Source organism: Pecten maximus, chromosome 11 (genome assembly GCF_902652985.1).
Source record: "Pecten maximus chromosome 11, xPecMax1.1, whole genome shotgun sequence".
In the NCBI taxonomy this organism is placed as follows: domain Eukaryota; kingdom Metazoa; phylum Mollusca; class Bivalvia; order Pectinida; family Pectinidae; genus Pecten; species Pecten maximus.
Window position 1 is genome coordinate 39,871,828 of NC_047025.1, and position 23,039 is coordinate 39,894,866.

Genomic DNA, 23,039 nt, shown 5'->3' on the forward strand with positions numbered 1-23,039 from the left:
CCAGGGGAAACAAAATAAACGCATGCGCCAAGGACATGACACCAGGGGAAACAAAATAAACGCATGCGCCAAGGACATGACACCAGGGAATACAAAACAAACGCATGCGCCAAGGACATGACACCAGGGGATACAAAACAAACGCATGCGCCAAGGACATGACACCAGGGGAAACAAAATAAACGCATGCGCCAAGGACATGACACCAGGGGATACAAAACAAACGCATGCGCCAAGGACATGACACCAGGGAAAACAAAATAAACGCATGCGCCAAGGACATGACACCAGGGGATACAAAACAAACGCATGCGCCAAGGACATGACACCAGGGAATACAAAACAAACGCATGCGCCAAGGACATGACACCAGGGGAAACAAAATAAACGCATGCGCCAAGGACATGACACCAGGAGAAACAAAATAAACGCATGCGCCAAGGACATGACACCAGGGGATACAAAACAAACGCATGCGCCAAGGACATGACACCAGGGAATACAAAACAAACGCATGCGCCAAGGACATGACACCAGGGGAAACAAAATAAACGCATGCGCCAAGGACATGACACCAGGGGAAACAAAACAAGCGCATGCGCCAAGGACATGACACCAGGGTAACTAATGTGTTGTTTTGTCCAGAACAATACTGACACACAGGACATAAAAAGTTAATCACCTATGTAATTCACACTGATTAGATCTATATTCCATGATTTACTTGTCAACTGTAAGCTACTTTACTACGTATACTGTATTTTGAAATTGAATTAAAATCCACCTAATGAATGTAGATAATAAGATATCATGATTATATGATTATATCTTGTCCGAAGGCCAAGGTGAGCTTATATTTTGATTATGCCATACCGTGGCGTCCGTTGTCCGTCGTCCGTCCGTCCGTACTCACTCGACATCCTTGTGGGGTGCATTCACAGATTCATAGCGTCAAAATAGGAGACGAATTTTAAAGTACATGTATTTTGTGTTTTTATCCATAAATCAACATTAAATCTCATTCGTCCGTCCGTAAACAATTCTTGTTATCGCGATTTGCCAGAAAGTACCGGAAGGATAATTGCAAAATTTCACATGCACCTTCCTCTTGATCATTAGTTGCGCATATTCTATTTTGAGAGTGATCGAAAAACAACATGGCGGATTTTGACATTTGAAGTTTTTTATCGCTAAATCTCAGAAAGTGTTGGAGGAATCTTTCTCAAATTTCACATGCAGTTTCCCCCTTGGTCCCCTGTTGTGCATATTCAATTTTTTGATAGATCGGAAAAGAATATGGCCGACAGGCGGCTATCTTGGATTTTGGCATTTGAAGTCTGTCATCGCTAGATCTCAGAAAGTACTTAAGGGAACTTTCTCAAATTGCACATGCAGGTTCCCCTTGATCCCGAGTTGTGCAAATTCCATTTTGGGACCGATTGGAAAACAACGTTGTGCATATTTTATTTTCGAATCAGTCGGAAAACAACATGGCCGACAGGCAGCAATCTTGGATTTTGACAATTGAAGTTTGTTATCGCTTTTTCTCGGAAAGTACTGACGAGATCTTTCTCAAATTTCATATGTAGGTTTTCCTTGATCTCTAGTTGTGTAAACTCCATTTTGGAACCAATCGAAAACTACATGGCCGATAGGCAGCCATCTCGGATTTTGACAATTGAAGTTTGTTATCGCTATTTCTCAGAAGGTAATGAAGGGACCTTTCTCAAATTTCATATGTAGGTTCCCCTTGGTCCATCGTATTGCATTTGGGGACCAATCTGAAAATAACATGGCCGACAGACAGACATATTCGCTAAATCTCAAATTTCTTATATTTGAAAAGTACTGGAGGGATGTTTCTCAATTTACACAGATTAGTAAAAGGAAGGGAAAAATAAAGAGAAGATCAATCTGACATGGAACCTATAAAGATCATTCAATGGTGGGCGCCAAGATCCCTCTGGGATCTCTTGTTAAATGAACACGATGTAAGTACTGCTAATATTATGTTTGATGAACTTGGATATCGAATGTGTAAAATATATTCCGCTGTAAGGAATTTAAAATTAAGTAAGGCACCGGGACGTGATAGCATTTTGAAGGAGTATTTTATCGGGTGGAAAGTTGTTTTGAAGCCAGGTATAACTACATTTTAACAATGTCCACATGTCGACTGGTAAGCCGAAAGGTGCAGAGTAATAAAGAGAACTGAACTGATCTGTCTCTGATTGAGATGAAAATCGTTATTATGGTATCGTGACTCTAATACCTGTCTGCCGTGTGTATAGATCTGTGTTTGACTTCGTGTAACACATTCAATGTAAGTGTGTAACATTGTAGATAGATAAAAAGGCTTGGATAGTTGATATACGGATACTGCGGTCTAAAACATCCGGCACCACATCCTGGTAACATCAGAATGGTACAGTGGGAGTATCCGGCCTTAACATCCGGCACCACATCCTGGTAACATCATAATGGTACAGTGGGAGTATCCAGCCTTAACATCCGGCACCACATCCTGGTAACATCAGAATGGTACAGTGGGAGTATCCGGCCTTAACATCCGGCACCACATCCTGGTAACATCATAATGGTACAGTGGGAGTATCAAGCCTTAACATCCGGCACCACATCCTGGTAACATCATAATGGTACAATGGGAGTATCCAGTCTTAACATCCGGCACCACATCCTGGTAACATCAGAATGGTACAGTGGGAGTATCCAGCCTGAACATCCGGCACCACATCCTGGTAACATCATAATGGTACAGTGGGAGTATCCAGCCTTAACATCCGGCACCACATCCTGGTAACATCAGAATGGTACAGTGGGAGTATCCAGCCTTAACATCCGGCACCACATCCTTGTAATATCAGAATGGTACAGTGGGAGTATCCAGCCTTAACATCCGGCACCACATCCTTGTAACATCAGAATGGTACAGTGGGAGTATCCAGCCTTAACATCCGGCACCACATCCTGGTAACATCATAATGGTACAGTGGGAGTATCCAGCCTTAACATCCGGCACCACATCCTGTTAACATCAGAATGGTACAGTGGGAGTATCCAGCCTTAACATCCGGCACCACATCCTTGTAACATCATAATGGTACAGTGGGAGTATCCAGCCTTAACATCCGGCACCACATCCTGGTAACATCAGAATGGTACAGTGGGAGTATCTAGCCTTAACATCCGGCACCACATCCTGGTAACATCAGAATGGTACAGTGGGAGTATCCAGCCTTAACATCCGGCACCACATCCTGGTAACATCATAATGGTACAGTGGGAATATCCAGCCTTAACATGTTCCTTTAAACAAGTCCTTCTTAATGACCATGATACTTACACTTGTGTGAAGAGTTGCCAAATTTGTCGAAATGAATGACATTGACCATTTTCAAGGTCACCTGGGACAGATGTGTTAAAACCATTAAAATATTATATTTGGCGTCTGGATAAGCATGAAGCCCCGGAGGCCCAGCAAGCCCGGGGTCATGATAATGGACACGAAGCGTGAAGCTTGTTTAAAATCTACAAATGTTTACTACCGAATAACCAGGAATCCAAGTGCTATGCTATTTAAATGTAATGCTCTAGAAGGACAATTAAATTCGGATCCACCTCAATGGCTTATTTAATTTGTGAATTTTACATAAATCAATTCTTCCAACGAAGTGTTTTTAAGCTGCAGAACATTTGAGCGATTCAGGCCCCATCGGCCCTTTATTTACTATTTGTCCTGTAATGTCTATATCACCAAGAAAATAAAAGCAATGCACTTCAAGGTAATTATGTCAACCTCGCCATTAATTTGATCTCCCATGTATTACTGAAATACACGAGCTGGAGTAGACATTAATGGAATAAGGACAGTAACTCTAATACAGAGACCAGTGCATGTTGTCACCGAGTCTCGCCGACACGTGGCGCTTCAGTAAGGACGGATAAAACGCCACATTCGGACACTAAGTGACGATTTGTTCCTACAATTAGAACAGCGCCACTTCTCCTCTCTCGGTCTTAGACTGATGACGTATCACAAATCTTAGACTAGGCGTACATATAGGATCTCGTTTTCATTGCATGGGAGATAGTAGGGTGCGAAGCATTGCGAGCGAAAGTCGAAACTTTAAGAAACGAATCGCGTGTCATGATTTTATTTTTGCTCGCAAAGGCTACCATCCTAGAATCGCAAATGAAATGAAAACGAATTTTAGATACTTTTTATCCCATAACACAGAAAACCTTTTGATTTAAACGTAAGTAAGTGATTATGAGGGCTAATCAAACGGATGCAGCCATTTTGTTGCGTCTTTCACAATTCATGACGTCACGTCATTGTCCCTAGTATGATGTCCCCATCGATTTCAAAGGCAATATAAAATGCTCCAGGGTATATCATACTAGTGATATATACAAAATATTATAGCTAGGACCATGATTATTGGGGCAGTAGTATGCTACACAATCCCTTTAGGAAAGATTCATAGAGTTGTATTGATAGGTCTCTTGTTTTTTTGTTTTTTTTTTTGTACGACGCTTTCGAGCGATTGGGCACCACTGGTCTAAGGGAGGTAACTTCTATGTAGTATTGGGATGATGGACGAGATACGTGCCAAAGATAAGCTCTAATGAATTTAAAATGTGTGTCGACAAAGACAGGAAGATTTTCTGTAAGGATAATTCAATCCGAAAATGTCTGCTGATGATCTTGTGTTGTTTCCCGAACCAGTTGAGGGTTTACAAAGTCTAAATACTTATTCAGAAAAACTGAAAAATGGGGACAGAGTTAAAGACAATGAAATCCGGACATCTAATGGAGAATACCTTTCAGTATTGGTTATTTAGGCACTCTCTTTTGATTCAGCAATAAAATCAACATGCTGGCTATGAATGTTACTGAACAAGGACGTAAAGCCCTCGAGCTCTTCCTCTAAATGTAATGGATATATGCTTTTAAATGTCAACACTGTTGTATCTTTTTGATACATACGTCTGAAGTATTCTTCTGTCTGTGAAATATCGGGAGCTTGTAAAGCTGCTGAGATGAAACAAAAAATCATACATAATATTGCAAAAAAAAATCCTTGGTGTAAATAAATCTACTAGAAACCCCTGTGGCTTACATTGAACTTGAAAACCTCTAGGAAATACACTTTTGTTTAGAATGCTGAACTATTGGTTTGAATTGTTTAAATCTGATAATTTAATCTTAACGAAGGCATATAACGAACGAAGATCAAACAACAAAAGTACAACGAGCTAGATTTTTAAACAAAAGTTGTTCGATCTTGGAATTGGTGTGTCTGGACGCGGCAGACATACACACACACCTGTCTCAAGCAAGTATGAGCTTTATAAACATATGGTAGATAGGGTTATTTTACAGTTCTATCAAACTTAAACAAGGGAAGAAGGATAATGATATTGACTAAATCACGTCATAATACACATATATTTGCCATAGAATCCTGACGATATGTAAATATAGATATATATTACAAGATGTAGAAGACAAATTACATGTTATACTGAGTATATACCTATCAGTATTAATGTAATTACATGTTATCATACTGAGTATATACCTATAAGTATAAATGTAATAACATGTTATCATACTGAGTATATACCTATAAGTATAAATGTAATAACATGTTATCATACTGAGTATATACCTATAAGTATAAATGTAATTACATGTTATCAAACTGAGTATATACCTATAAGTATTCATGTAATTACAGGTTATCATACTGAGTATATACCTATTAGTATTCATGTAATTACATGTTATCATACTGAGTATATACTTATTAGTATTCATGTAATTAAATGTTATCATACTGAGTATATACTTATTAGTATTCATGTAATTACATGTTATCAAACTGTGTATATACCTATTAGTATAAATGTAATTACATGTTATCATACCGAGTATATACCTATTAGTATAAATGTAATTACATGTTATCAAACTGAGTATATACTTATCAGTATTCATGTAATTACAGGTTATCATACTGAGTATATACCTATTAGTATTCATGTAATTACAGGTTATCATACTGAGTATATACCTATAATTATAAATGTAATTACATGTTATCATACTGAGTATAAACCTATTAGTATAAATGTAATTACATGTTATCATACTGAGTATATACTTATAAGTATTCATGTAATTACATGTTATCAAACTGAGTATATACTTATCAGTATTCATGTAATTACATGTTATCAAACTGAGTATATACTTATCAGTATTCATGTAATTACATGTTATCAAACTGAGTATATACCTATAAGTATTCATGTAATTACAAGTTATGTTACTGAGTATATACAATATCTGACGCCCCCTTCAGTTAACAGTACGGTAAGGAGTAGGTTTTGATGTAATTTACACGTACATTTATGGTATAAGTACGGCCGGACGGACGGACGGACGGACGGACGGACGGGGAAATGTTCACTGATCGCTCTGTTATTGTAACTACACGTTCTTTGATCATATGTTTATATATTTTAAGTTTTTTAACATATTTAGATGTCATTGTGGAACACATAAATATATACCTCAGTATAAACAATAGTGTTAGAATGCTATCCCACGTGTAACTGGTATGCCTGCTAAATATAAGTACATCGGTATGTACATGTAACTTGTCAAAACGGACCTGTAGATAAAGGGAGTTACCTACCGACCCTTCACCGACACGTACTACCCGTGTACTGGGTCTGTAGATAAAGGGAGTTACCTACCGACCCTTCACCGACACGTACTACCCGTGTACTGGACCTGTAGATAAAGGGAGTTACCTACCGACCCTTCACCGACACGTACTACCCGTGTACTGGACCTGTAGATAAAGGTAGTTACCTACCGACCCTTCACCGACACGTACTGTCCGTGTACTGGGCCTGTAGATAAAGGGAGTTACCTACCGACCCTTCACCGACACGTACTGCCCGTGTACTGGGTCTGTAGATAAAGGGAGTTACCTACCAACCCTTCACCGTCACGTACTGTCCGTGTACTGGGTCTGTAGATAAAGGGAGTTACCTACCAACCCGTCGCCGACACGTACTACCCGTGTACTGGGTCTGTAGATAAAGGGAGTTACCTACCAACCCGTCACCGACACGTACTGTCCGTGTACTGGACCTGTAGATAAAGGGAGTTACCTACCAACCCTTCACCGACACGTACTGTCCGTGTACTGGACCTGTAGATAAAGGGAGTTACCTACCAACCCTTCACCGACACGTACTGTCCGTGTACTGGACCTGTAGATAAAGGGAGTTACCTACCGACCCTTCACCGACACGTACTGTCCGTGTACTGGGTCTGTAGATAAAGGGAGTTACCTACCGACCCTTCACCGACACGTACTGTCCGTGTACTGGGTCTGTAGATAAAGGGAGTTACCTACCGACCCTTCACCGTCACGTACTGCCCGTGTACTGGACCTGTAGATAAAGGGAGTTACCTACCAACCCTTCACCGACACGTACTGTCCGTGTGCTGGACCTGTAGATAAAGGGAGTTACCTACCAACCCTTCACCGACACGTACTGCCCGTGTACTGGGTCTGTAGATAAAGGGAGTTACCTACCAACCCTTCACCGACACGTACTGTCCGTGTACTGGACCTGTAGATAAAGGGAGTTACCTACCGACCCTTCACCGACACGTACTGTCCGTGTACTGGACCTGTAGATAAAGGGAGTTACCTACCGACCCTTCACCGACACGTACTGTCCGTGTACTGGACCTGTAGATAAAGGGAGTTACCTACCGACCCGTCACCGACACGTACTGTCCGTGTACTGGACCTGTAGATAAAGGGAGTTACCTACCAACCCTTCACCGACACGTACTGTCCGTGTACTGGACCTGTAGATAAAGGGAGTTACCTACCAACCCTTCACCGACACGTACTGCCCGTGTACTGGACCTGTAGATAAAGGGAGTTACCTACCAACCCTTCACCGACACGTACTGTCCGTGTACTGGACCTGTAGATAAAGGGAGTTACCTACCGACCCGTCACCGACACGTACTGTCCGTGTACTGACCTGTAGATAAAGGGAGTTACCTACCAACCCTTCACCGACACGTACTGTCCGTGTACTGGACCTGTAGATAAAGGGAGTTACCTACCAACCCTTCACCGACACGTACTGTCCGTGTACTGGGTCTGTAGATAAAGGGAGTTACCTACCGACCCTTCATCGACACGTACTGCCCGTGTACTGGGTCTGTAGATAAAGGGAGTTACCTACCGACCCTTCACCGACACGTACTGTCCGTGTACTGGGTCTGTAGATAAAGGGAGTTACCTACCGACCCTTCACCGACACGTACTGTCCGTGTACTGGACCTGTAGATAAAGGGAGTTACCTACCAACCCTTCACCGACACGTACTGTCCGTGTACTGGACCTGTAGATAAAGGGAGTTACCTACCAACCCTTCACCGACACGTACTGTCCGTGTAAGATATACTGGACATGCGTACTCAGCACTTTGGTTTGGTTGGTTTTATTCATTTAACGTTCTATCAACAGCTCCTTGTGGTAGGCCGGAACTTTTACCGATTTATAGAGCTACAGTTGAGTGCAGACTAAAGGTTACACAAAGTGCACTCCGAGTGCACTCCGTTTGGACTTGGAGTGCACTCCGTTTGGACTCCAGGTAAACTTGGAGTGCACTCCGAGTGCACTCCAAGTTTACCTGGAGTCCTATCAGGCCCCAATTCTACCTTGGTCCACATGTATCACATGTACCTGTAACCAAGTACATATACACATAATGTTTATATATAGATGTATACTCATATACAATTAAGACTCCTAAAACATGTAACAATAAGATATGTGTTACTGTTTTATCTTTGTATATACCATATAATTGTGTTGGTTCATTTTTACTTGGTTAACAAACAATGCATCTAATATAATTGATTTTTTTTATTAGAAAACCCTGTATAAGTGACTGAATAGATATGGCACTTTGTTGAAAAATATATGACAGCATTCCTTTGATTTGAAGAATTTTAACAAGCCACGCCATAAATGAATAGATATTGGGAATAAACAGAAATGTATTTGGCAAGTTGTTTGTGGTCTCTCAAAATGTAGAGTCTGAATGTGTACTGGAACTATCTTGTACTCAAAGTACTACTGTTTTTAATATTTCAAATACTTTACTTCCAACAGTATATATATTACTTAACATACAATACAAAAGAAAGCTTGTTTTTTATCACCTTGATAGCATATTCTGGATCCAATGTCTAGTTTTGTTTAGAGTTTAACATCAGACTTACATTTCCATTTGGTAAACCAACTGTTTTTTTGTTTTGTTACACTTGCCTTATTAAATCCAGGTCATACATGGAGTTCTTTTAACTGTTATGTAAGATACAATCCCCCCCCCCCCCCCCCCCCCCCCACTTCCAGAATCAATATTTACCTGTATATCAAGCGTGATTACAGGGGTGTGGAGAAAAGACAGACTTGTACACTGACCCCAATAATGACCCCTTCCTCCAAGTTGACCTTATAAGGTGTGAAGATCTGGACATCATTAATGAATATATTAAATATTCGTCCTCTAAAATGATTGATCTCTATGTTATATTATTTGATGTTATTTTTAGCACAGGGAAAATCCCTGAAAGCTGGCTTCGAGGCTCTATTGTACCTATTTATAAAAATAAGGGTTCTCCCTCAGACCCTAAAAATTATAGGCCGATTACTATTGTAAGTTGCATCGGCAAACTATTCACAAGTATTTTAAATGCAAGACTATTAAAGTATTCCGACGAAGTTAATCTAATATGTGAAAACCAAGCTGGATTTCGCAAGAAGTATTCAACTATAGATAATATTTTTGTGCTGTATTCCCTAATTAGTCTTACTAATATGATGAAAAAGAAGCTGTACTGTATTTTCATTGATTTTGAAAAGGCCTTTGACAAAGTTTGGAGAAATGGTCTGTGGAACAAAATGTTGTTAAATCATATAAATGGCAAAATGTATACAATTATTTACAATATGTATCAAGGTATTAAATCTAACATATCATTTAATGGTCAGAATTCTGCATTCTTCGCATGCAATAATGGATTGAGGCAAGGGGAAAACTTGTCTCCTTTTTTATTTAGTTTATATTTGAATGACCTTGAGGAGTTTATGACTAGAAATAATGTTACCGGTTTACAGTGCCTGACAAACCAACTTGAAGTTGATTTACATATGTATATTAAACTATTTATTTTGTTGTATGCTGACGATACAATCTTATTTTCTGACACCCCAGAAGACCTGCAAATGCAGCTAAATGTTTTTAGTGAATATTGTAAAATATGGAGACTGAAAGTTAACAGTGAGAAAACAAAATGTATGATATTCAGTAAAGGTCGTCTAAATAACAGATTACAATTCAAATTTGATACTGAAGACATAGAAATTGTCCAAAGTTTTTCATACCTGGGCACTGTTTTTTCACGCACAGGTTCTTTTAATGAAGCTAAAAATTACAATGTTAAAAAAGCAACAATTGCTATGTATGATGTTTTAAAGAAAGGAAGGTTATATAACCTATCTGTTCAGTGTATATATGATCTGTATGATAAAATTGTAAAACCTATATTGTTATACGGATGTGAGATTTGGGGTTTTACAAATCTACAAGTCATTGAGAGAGCGCACTTAAAGTTTTGTAAGTTATTATTAGGGGTCAAACGAAGTACACCAACGTCTATGGTTTATGGTGAACTTGGAGCTTATCCTTTGAATATCTCAGTTAAGACGAGAATGTTGACCTATTGGTCTCAATTGATTAATTCAAAAGAAAACAAACTAAATGTAATAACTTATAAACTGTTATGTCTAAACCAATACCGTAATAATAATGTTCCCTATATACGTTATATACAACAATTATTAGATGAATGTGGTATTAGCTATGTGTGGAATATCCAGTATATCCAGGAATTAGATACTTCTTGGATAAAGTCATATGTAAAACAAACACTCCATGATCAGTTTATACAGCAGTGGGATAATGATGTATTTAATTCTTCTAAGTCTGGTTGTTACAGAATTTTTAAAAACAAATTTGGTTTTGAATGCTATCTAGACGTTCTTACAGATAAAGAAAGAAATACTTTTTGTAAGTTCAGAACTACAAATCATAGACTGATTATTGAAACTGGAAGGTGGAATAATATTGAACGCCACGAAAGAATATGTACTTTTTGTAATAGTCAACAAATAGGAGATGAATTCCATTATCTGCTAGAATGCCAGTCATTAGCTGCGCATAGAAAATTATATCTAAATAAATATTATTATACAAGGCCGAACATATTAAAATTTAGAGATCTTATGAACTCAAACCACGTAAATACATTGAAAAAACTCTGTAAATTCATTAGTATTATCTTTAGCAATGTGTCCTCCATAGCATGATGTTACACATCATGTTCATCTTGACTTGATCTTTTTTTTTTTTTTTTTTTTTTTTTTTTTTTTTTTTTTTTTGTCGTTTTGTTGATTTGAAATTATATAAAATGGTATCATGCGTAACGATATGGTTAAATATCAGATGTTTTGATAAACTAATTGATACAGTCTGCGTGTGCATACTTTATACACTGGCTGAACAACTGTATATAACTTATGTATTGTGTAAATATGTTTTCTCTGTACTGTTATGTATGGTTAAAGAGAAATAAATTGAATTGAATTGAATTGGACAGGTGTACACAGTCATCTAACTAGATAAAGACCCCCTTAATTGTTAGATGGAAACTGGTCATCACACCTTACCTTTACCTAGCCTGAGTTTCCTCTGGCCCTGACACCATATCTGGTGTATATGGTGTCAGGGCCAGAGGAAACTCGGGCTAACCTATATACCAAGTTCATATAGAATATAGGTACAGACTTGTGACTGTCTATATCTGACACTTTTGAAATGATATGATTGTTCATTACTATTAAAATACTATTACAACAACAGTTATAAGTCATTATCATATATATAAAAAAAAACATAACAAAAGATATTTTATTTCAAACTGGTACTATTACTTTGTGTCTTTAAAATACTATTACAACAACAGTTATAAGTCATTATCATATATATAAAAAAAAACATAACAAAAGATATTTTATTTCAAACTGGTACTATTACTTTGTGTCTTTAATATTTTAATGTAAGTATGTATAGAGTATTAGAAGTCAATTATAATGTAAATCACCATAGATTAATATGATTTCCATGTTTGAGTTATAAGTAAATACTTATCAAACATTCCATACACTAACTGCAGCTTACCTTATGATTTTTTTTTAAAGTTTAAACATTTAACTTTATGATTTTATAATTGTCTTGAACAACCATTGTACATTCATGACCTGTATCTGTGACATGTATGAGTGACACATCGATGATAGATATTGACTGCATAGGAAGAGAAAACGATGTAGTTCCAACAGGTAAGTTTTCCAGGTAAATGGTACATAGGTTGCCAGTGTCTAACTGCCACGGGGCAAATTGTACCTCAGGCAGTTTCCTGTTTCCTATTATGATCCCATTTCCTGGACGAGAACAATGTGTACTAATTACGGGTATACGGCTATAGGTTGGTTTTGGGAAATAGTGAATTTACATTTATTATACCATTGGGAATTATACTGATTTTTTTTTTACTTAAATCTCTTTCTTTACAAATATTTTTTTAAAGCAATGTCTTTATATTTTTAAATATAACAAGATAAGAACTGCGTCATTTCTTAATTTGATTTCGATATTTTTTTCTGAACTTGTATCATTCAACATTTCACCTCTACATACCGGACACCTGCATAAATCGGCCAATACGTTTAGTCTCAATGACTTACAGTTTAGACAGGTTACAATGTTATAAGAAACAGCTTATTTTTACTTTCTAATTTCGGTATAGAATAACTTCATTTCGATAAAGTTGGTCTTCTAAAACCTGTTTACCAGTTTGTTAATGGTTTTACAGCTTATTTTGACATTTCCACCTTAATTATATCGGTATTTCGTTTATAATTTTGGTCTGATTAAGGCCTCTCAGATGGAGAGCTACAATCCTTTCCTTCAGGTCAGGAGATAATCTTACTGTTTTGATGGCCTGAGGCTACACACCCAGCTTTGCACAGCTTCATCATTTGAAGCCATACAACAACAAAGATGGACATAGGTATTTCTGTGAACCCAGGACAGTACCTGTAGCTGGCTACTAAAACTCACCTGGCACAGTTCTCGGGTGTGTCAGGCCAGAGTCAGTCATGCATGGCCAATAATAATAGCAATTATAACAGATACTGTCATTTATTATGGGTAGTACAGAACTAAATACTTGTGTGTACATTATGTCAGAACATTATTTTAACCAGGTAATGCTCGTGAATATTTACAGTTGTAAATGTATACTTTTTAACAATACATTTAAAAATGTAAACCTATGTAAACTATATTGATTATGTTTATTTTATAATTACTTGCCTGAACTGAGTATATATCTGTAGTTATATTTTCCTTTCATGCAGAGAATGTTTTATTAAAAAAAACACATAAGTCATTAAATACTGTAAACTTTCAATATTTTGAATAATCAATAACATAATATAGATACATTATCTAAACTTCCTTTAAAGTCATGATATGTGTACAGAAATAAATATTCTAATTGAAATAATTTTTGACTTCCTTAATAAAATGAAATACAGTTTAATTACATTTTAATAAAATATGAAATAATAAGCAATTAACTGTCATAAAAACCTGATTATAGCATAAATTGTATAACTGTATTTTATGGATCTTAATAAATATAGATTTAACATGTAGGCATTATTACCATGTATTAACAATAAAATAAATATTCCTAGTAGACTATAAACAAATGTAAATAGTAATGTGAACAGAACAAAAGTAATTTGTAAAAATCTATTTATTTATAATAAATTATATTGAAAGCATCAAAGTATTAATATTTATATATGATATAGTCTTATTATAGACCCGGGGCAGACATGGTGTCTTATAGGACTCCAGGTAGACTCGGAGTCCACTTGGAGTGCACTCCAAGTTTACCTGGAGTCCAAACGGAGTGCACTCCAAGTCCAAACGGAGTGCACTCGGACACAGGCGCTTGCATAGTAATTAGAAAAAATGGGGGGGGGGGGGGGGGGGGGGGGGGGGGGGGGGAATGATACCAGTGGTATGTGTACTGTGTAATAAAGAAGGCCGGAAACTCCGCCACCAGCGAAACGGCAGACCACTACACTTCAATCGACTAAAAAACACTTTTATTCAAACTGACACGGCGCACACTATATGCGACCGTCATCAGAAAACATTCATCTTTAACCTACCGTGCCACTCAATACGAATTGTTACATCCAAAACACAATAATCCGTGAAAACATCGCCGAATTCCTCGCTCAGAACGCCATTTCTCAAACGGCTCCCTGGTAGCACACCACAGTAAGACAGCCTGGCCATGGGCAATTTTTTTGTTAAGCAAATAACTCCTGTATTATGATATGTATAAAAAATGAAAAAATAAATGTACACTATAATTGGTATATCCAGTATGAAGTAGTACATACAGGCTTCACATTTATTAAAACAAAAATCAATAAATTGGTTCCGGATTTTAAATATCCGGATTTTCCGAACGTGTGTTTACACAGGAAATTTAGTTTGGCCTACAGCGCAAAATGGAAGCCCACAGAAAAGGTAAGATAGCGGAAAAACTTAATTTACAACATATGTCCAAACAAGATTAATTCTGTCTTTGGGATAGAGATATTTAATTTTAAATAGGTTTCAGAAAAAAAAATGTGTAGAGAATTGTGCCATTTTGGGTCAAATATCATAATATTTTGCAATTTTTGAGAATTTTTTAAGCTGTTACCATGGTATTCACAGCTCTAAAAATCACAGAAAATATCAGTTTACTTATCCTTCAGAGCTCTATTAAACTTGCAAATGTTGTACAGACTTCAAATATATATACTTTATAAGAGGTTATATGTAAGGTTAACTGGCAATGTTTACATATCTAAAGCATGTGCCATATTTTTCAGAATTTGGCATTTTTACTGTACACTGCTACCCCTGAGCCTGTCCAGATTCTTCATTTACATACGAAGTTGAAAGGTCATGTGATTGTATAATCGGCTGCCGCCAGGTGCACTTTCGGGGGTCATCTCCGCATGCATTTTGTCCGGAAAATGCTTCGGCTCGCTGAAGAGTTTCGTCTAATTTACGATTATTTGAAGAGTTTCGTCGATGAATGATGATTTATAATCATAAATTATTCATTATTTTGAACGTTAGATTACCATGCACCGTATATGACAGTACACAGCAGGCGCGGATCCAGGAATTGGAAAGTAATTTAGTGGTAATGTGCATGGTAATGTGCATGGTAATGCGTGCGCCATAGGCGGGAGCCGATTTTTTTTGCGAGGGGTCTGGGGGCCAAACTTTCGGAACAAAATTTCGGAAAAATGAAATGATTAAATGATTATAGCAAATTTTGCAATCTTTCGAGAATAAGATTTTCGATAAGTGGAAAGGGGGAGGGGGCATAAATTGATTCACACAGAACGTCACTATCGTATCGTTTTCTATATAATGCAATAATTGTCACAAAGGTAGAACATAATGCTTATTTATTTATTAACTTTTGTCAGTTTACTGAAATCTGGAGGAACAAAAAGAAAAGTGAATCACGAATAAGACTGACATCAGGTTACTCGAACGTATACATGTGTACCAACATTACTTACTTCAGACCTGTTCATTTATTTCTGCACATTTTACAAATATCATGTCGTCGTCAAATACGAAAATCATACTTCAGACCTGCCAAACGATCTGTACGTTGTGATCTATGATCCATCATCAATTTATTTTCATTTCCCACAATGTTAGATTTAATGTTTGCTGGAAGTTCTTCGAGTTCAATCCAAATTTTATGACTACATCTATCACTGTATGAGTATGTATCGAAATATTGAGGGGCGGACACTGGATTGCGTGCGAAATTAAAGGGGGGGGGGGGGGGGGGGGGGGGGTCCGCGCGTACTCCCCCTGAAAAAAATAGCAGATAGCAGGAGTAAATGCAAAATCCTGCATTCTAGTGTATTTCACGATAGATTCATACCTGGTGTGTTTTATAAAAACAAGTATATGAGAGATGTTTTTAAATGATTTTATATTATTATTTCGCTGATTGATACGGGAATTTGTTTTTTAAGATACCGTTACTTTGACAATTTTAGGGGGGGGGGAGGGGAGGATTTAAATCCGCCCGTGACAATGTCAAAGAGTTTAACGCATTGTAAAATGTATTCTTTGTAATACTCATTATCCATTTATTCCACTTTACATCGCCCGCATATATAAAATTTAAGTTATTGATGAATTACCTGATTAATTGACTGTGTAAGCATCAAACGCTACTCTAATAATAATCAAGCTGGCTGAAGTGCTTACAGAATTATGAAACTGAATTAAAATGAGAAAGAAAAGAGAATACTTGAGGGGAAAGTAGTGGTTATTTTGTGTCAACGCCAGACTTTTATAGTATTTTAGGGCTAACGCCAGAATACCCAGAACAACCTCTTATTCTTATCGGTATTGTGTGCGGTATATACATTTTCAACTAGTCATGTAGGGGTCCATTTTTTAAAAATTGAAGATTGGCATAGCCCTAAATAGATGACAAGTACAATAAAAAATCAAAATATCAAACAACCATCAGCTATATATTACCCCCTCCAAATTTTAACTTCGAAAAATTCCAACTGATACTGCGTGTTCATGGTATACGTATAATGCCCCGGCCCTGTCTTGAACAAGTTGTTGAGCACCGTTATATGCAATCTTTTTTTATTGAAAACGAAGTTCAACAACTACCGAAATGATACAGTTGAAAAAAAGGAAAGGACGATCTCATCACTGCATGGCATTAAAACATGCTATCTTATTAGCCCGTAATATCGCAAACGACGTCCTGTGCATGCACCTGTAAAATAAAGAATGCCGAGATGACCCCAAAAAGTGCACCTGGTGACAGTCGATTATACAATCACATGACCTTTCAACTTCGTATGTAAATGAAGAATCTGGACAGGCTCAGGGAGCCGTTTGAGAAATGGCGTTCTGAGCGAGGAATTCGGCGATGTTTTCACGGATTATTGTGTTTTGGATGTAACAATTCGTATTGAGTGGCACAGTAGGTTAAAGATGAATGTTTTCTGATGACGGTCGCTTATAGTGTGCGCCGTGTCAGTTTGAATAAAAGTGTTTTTTAGTCGATTGAAGTGTAGTGGTCTGCCGTTTCGCTCGTGGCGGAGTTTCCGGCCTTGTACTTAACAGATTACACATACTACTGTCAAATAAAAAAAAAATGAAAATCACATATTCTATGCAAGCGCCTGTGAGCAGGAGTAGCAACTACCATTTTTAAGATACTTTGGTATGTATCGGCAAGGGGACAGAACACAAAGCCTTCCTCACAGCCTTCCTCACAGGGCGAACGCTCAACTAAAGGCCAAAAGTGAGGCATTGTCAAGGGAGACGTTAGGAAGAAGAAAGTTGTTAAGAAAGAAGAGAAAAGATAAGATCCCAAATTTAGTCGCCTCTTACGATCATCCAATGGGGGGCAGCTGGTACAATTCTTATGCCAAACATGCAGGGCAGGTACTCAACACGCATTTTCTAACTAACATACCAGTACGTCAGCAGACATGCTGTGTTAATCCATCGCAATAAATGTTCAAATCAGTAAAGGTAAGAATAACAACGGTATGGTAATTGAAACTGTCAGATTAAATGATATTGTATAATCAGGACCATCTTCTCAAATATTGGTTACAGACTGCGAGTCTTAGATGGATATTCCAAAGATAATATACTGAGCGGAATTCCTAGATTTCCAAAATAGATTATTGCAAAATGACTTAATCTGCTAAATGGAAGTTGAAGGGTCATACGGATGTAGACAGAAGGGTAGTGAAATGCTATCTAATAACAATAGTTATTTATATGTTCAAGTCGTATGGAAATGATTTCAAATGCACGTGCATCGCTCGTAATAAAATGTATCTTTCAAGTTTCCGACAATATTCACTAGTTACATACATGTCTGGGTTTGATGAAGTTACGTGACTATTCCCCAGTTAAATGGCCTCTATCCTATACTGGTATATCACACACGCTTCAAGGATAATATCAAAATTATACACACATAAACACCGACTAGAACACCCTATATGTCGACCTATCCCTTAGGTAAACAAGGTTAATTCATTCCTGCATGGTTGCACAGGGACTTGGCAATTCTACCAAGTTCCTGTGCTCGCGTGTTGGAAAAGTCAAGGAGAGAGCGCGTTGGATTTTTTTATTGTTGAATGTCCTCAAAACGATACGAAGCGAGGTTTTGGGCAGGGGTTAGAATATTTCCAAGTATTGGCCATATCGACTACTCGTCTAATATCATTCATTTCACGACAGGACGGGTCCCAAAACTTATACTGTATCATAATCATCAGGACCCTGTGATCACGAACCGATACATACGCACGTGCATATATACATAGAGGAAGATTATCTCCTTACAAAAACAGGGGGAAGATAATATCATTTACTTAAGTAAATAAGAACTGGAATTGTATATCATCAAGGAAACACAAGGATTGCCAAATATCTGAGTTCAAGTCTGTTCTATCTGTATACCACGTCACTCGCCTCAATTACATGTCCAATGTTATAGGGGTAAGTTGACTGGTACCAGACTGTTATAACTGTACAAACCGATATAACCACACCAACTGATATAACTATACAAACCGATATAACCACACCAACTGATATAACCACACAAACCGATATAACTATACAAACTGATATAACCATACAAACCGATATAACCATACCAACCGATATAACCATACAAACTGATATAACCACACAAACTGATATAACCATACAAACCGATATAACCATACAAACTGATATAACCATACAAACCGATATAACCATACAAACATATATAACTATACAAACTGATATAACCACACCAACTGATATAACCACACAAACCGATATAACTATACAAACTGATATAACCATACAAACCGATATAACCATACAAACCGATATAACTATACAAACTGATATAACCACACAAACCGATATAACCACACAAACCGATATAACCATACAAACCGATATAACCATACAAACCGATATAACTATACAAACTGATATAACTATACAAACCGATATAACCATACAAACCGATATAAACCGATATAACCATACAAACCGACATAACCATACAAACTGATATAACCACACAAACCGATATAACCACACAAACCGATATAACTATACAAACTGATAAAACCACACAAACCGATATAACCATACAAACCGATATAACCACACAAACCGATATAACCATACAAACTGATATAACCATACAAACCGATATAACCACACAAACCGATATAACTATACAAACTGATATAACCACACAAACCGATATAACCATACAAACCGATATAACCACACAAACCGATATAACTATACAAACTGATATAACCACACAAACCGATATAACCACACAAACCGATATAACTATACAAACTGATATAACCACACAAGCCGATATAACCATATAAACCGATATAACCACACAAACCGATATAACTATACAAACTGATATAACCACACAAACCGATATAACCATACAAACCGATATAACCACACAAACCGATATAACTATACAAACTGATATAATCACACAAACCGATATAACTATACAAACCGATATTACCGTACAAACTGATATAACCATACAAACCTATATAACTATACAAACTGATATAACTATACAAACCGATATAACCATACAAACCGATATAACCATACAAACTGATATAACCATACAAACCGATATAACCATACAAACCTATATAACTATACATATTGTACAAACTGATATAACCATACAAACCGATATAACCATACAAACCGATATAACCACACACACTGATATAACCATACAAACCGATATAACCATACAAACTGATATAACCATACAAACCGATATAACCATACAAACTGATATAACCATACAAACTGATATAACCACACAAACTGATATAACCATACAAACCGATATAACCATACAAACTGATATAACCATACAAACCGATATAACTATACAAACCGATATAAACTTTGATATACTCATACAAACCGATATAACTATACAAACTGATATAACCATACAAACCTATATAACTATACAAACTGATATAACCACACAAACCGATATAACCATACAAACCGATATAACCATACAAACTGATATAACCATACAAACCGATATAACTATACAAACCGATATAAACTTTGATATACTCATACAAACCGATATAACTATACAAACTGATATAACCATACAAACCGATATAACCATACAAACTGATATAACCATACAAACCGATATAACTATACAAACTGATATAACCACACAAACCGATATAACCATACAAACTGATATAACCATACAAACCGATATAACTATACAAACCGATATAAACTTTGATATAACCATACAAACCGATATAACCATACAAACCGATATGACATACAAACTGATATAACCATACAAACTGATATAACCACTCAAATCGATATAACTATACAAACCGATATTACCGTACAAACCAATTTAACCATACAAACTGATATAACCATACAAACCGATATAACCATACAAACCGATATAACTATACAAACCGATATAACCATACAAACCGATATAACCATACAAACCGATATGACTTTACAAACTGATATAACCATACAAACCGATATAACTATACAAACCGATATAAACTTTGATATAACCGTACAAACCGATATAACCATACAAACCGATATAATTATAAAACTGATTTAACTATACAAACTGATATAACCATACAAACTGATATAACCACTCAAATCGATATAACTATACAAACCGATATTACCGTACAAACCAATTTAACCGTACAAACTGATATAACCATACAAACTGATATAACCATACAAACCGATATACTATACAACTATACCATACACCGATATATCAGTACAACCAATTAACCGTACAAACTGATATAACCATACAAACTGATATAACCATACAAACCGATATAACTATACAAACTGATATAACCATACAAACCGATATAACTATACAAACCGATATAACCATACAAACCGATATAATCATACAAACCGATATAACCATACAAACCGATATAATTATAAAACTGATTTAACAATCACAAACATATACCAATACAAGTAACGACTAGACTAGTACTCGAGTCTGGGTCTTCCGCTCTAACCATTCAAGCTAACGGAGTTTTATCCAGTTCAGTTCATATGCACTTATATGACTAAATACCACCAAAATTATAAATACCATACTCGAAACATACGATATTTATTTGCATTTTTATTTACAATAACGTAACGTAATACAGTAAACTGAGAAAAAAAAAGTTCTGTGACTTTCTACTTTAATGAACGTAACGGAGTTGTGGGGCTTTCTACCTTAATAAAGTTTACTGAGTTGTGGGGCTTTCTACCTTAATAAAGTTTACTGTGTTGTGGGGCTTTCTACCTTAATAAAGTTTACTGAGTTGTGAGGCTTTCTACCTAAATAAAGTTTACTGTGTTGTGGGGCTTTCTACCTTAATAAACGTTACTGAGTTGTGAGGCTTTCTACCTTAATAAAAGTTACTGAGTTGTGAGGCTTGTGGGGGCTCTCTACCTTAATCTACCTGTCTACCCTAGTAAAGGTACCTAAATGACGTTACCTGTTACTTAATGTTGGGACTTTCTAATTAAACGTATGAACTTTGTTTTCTATGCGAGACCTGCTTGCCTACGCGACTGTTTGATCACGAGCAAACACATTGTTACTAAGATACCAGCACGTGCATCACAAGGCAACTTGTGTTGGTTTTCATCAGAAGCTAGGTTCAAATGAGAGCGGAACAGGAAAGAATGCGTTACATTATATAATACGGCAGAGGTTTCCTGTCGGACGGTAACTTCAGTGTCTATCACCACTCGGTATACAAGACGGGGCTACAGTGTTGTAGAGAGAGGACTGTTGGACCTAATCACCAACTTACCATATAGAAATGTCTTCTCACGTACTCACATAGTGACGTCACCTTAACCATTAACAGCATCATCTAGAAAACTACATGATAATCGCTGTGATCTGTATAGCAGTCCCGGTTATCACTGTAGACACCCCTCCCCCTATAACGACGTGCCCTCGTGTTAGTTTGTTAGTACACACCAGGAAATACTATATACCTGTGTTCCGGGGTAATTTCATACTTGTCTTTGTGCATTTTACCCGGGATACTAGCGACAGTCCCTGTGATCACGTGTTCCCGATAATATATCACAGCACAGTTAATACATCCAACTAAGAATAACAAAAGAAACACTTGTCAGTTCCTTCCAAAACCGGGCCGAAGTTCTCGAGACTACGCCGGCGTACCAAATGTAATGTAGTGCTTATGTACAGTCATGTACGCACGCGCATCACATATCTATTCGTCCTATGTCTGTATTTACTATCAGTGGAGGCCGCCTACACTTTCGCGAGTTATACGTATGGCATCTAGTTATTGTTTTATTGTAAAAATGTCTTAAGGAGAAAGATAACAATTATTTGGAATATCGAGTTGTGATTCGGAATTACCGTGATACACTCGTACCATAAACAAGCCCCTGGAAACAGCTCGGGGAAACTGTGGTAGTCAATAGCAACGATGACGCTTCTACACGAAATAAGTCCCAGCTGACTCTGTAGTTTTTAGAGGAAATGGAGAACGTCCGTGCGTGTGTCCTCTCAAATGACA

At 37.0% G+C, this 23,039-nt stretch overlaps 1 protein-coding gene across 1 annotated transcript in view; it reads right to left on the reverse strand.

The window, feature by feature from the left end:
• LOC117337493 (protein-glutamine gamma-glutamyltransferase K-like) overlaps positions 1-22,697 on the reverse strand; it is a 79,104-nt gene extending 56,407 nt beyond the window's left edge. The window contains exon 1 of the mRNA XM_033898498.1: positions 22,486-22,697. Within this exon, the coding sequence (XP_033754389.1) occupies positions 22,486-22,523 (38 nt within the window). The 5' untranslated portion in view covers positions 22,524-22,697. The remainder of the gene's footprint in view (positions 1-22,485) is intronic.
• Between the last annotated feature and the right edge of the window lie 342 nt (positions 22,698-23,039).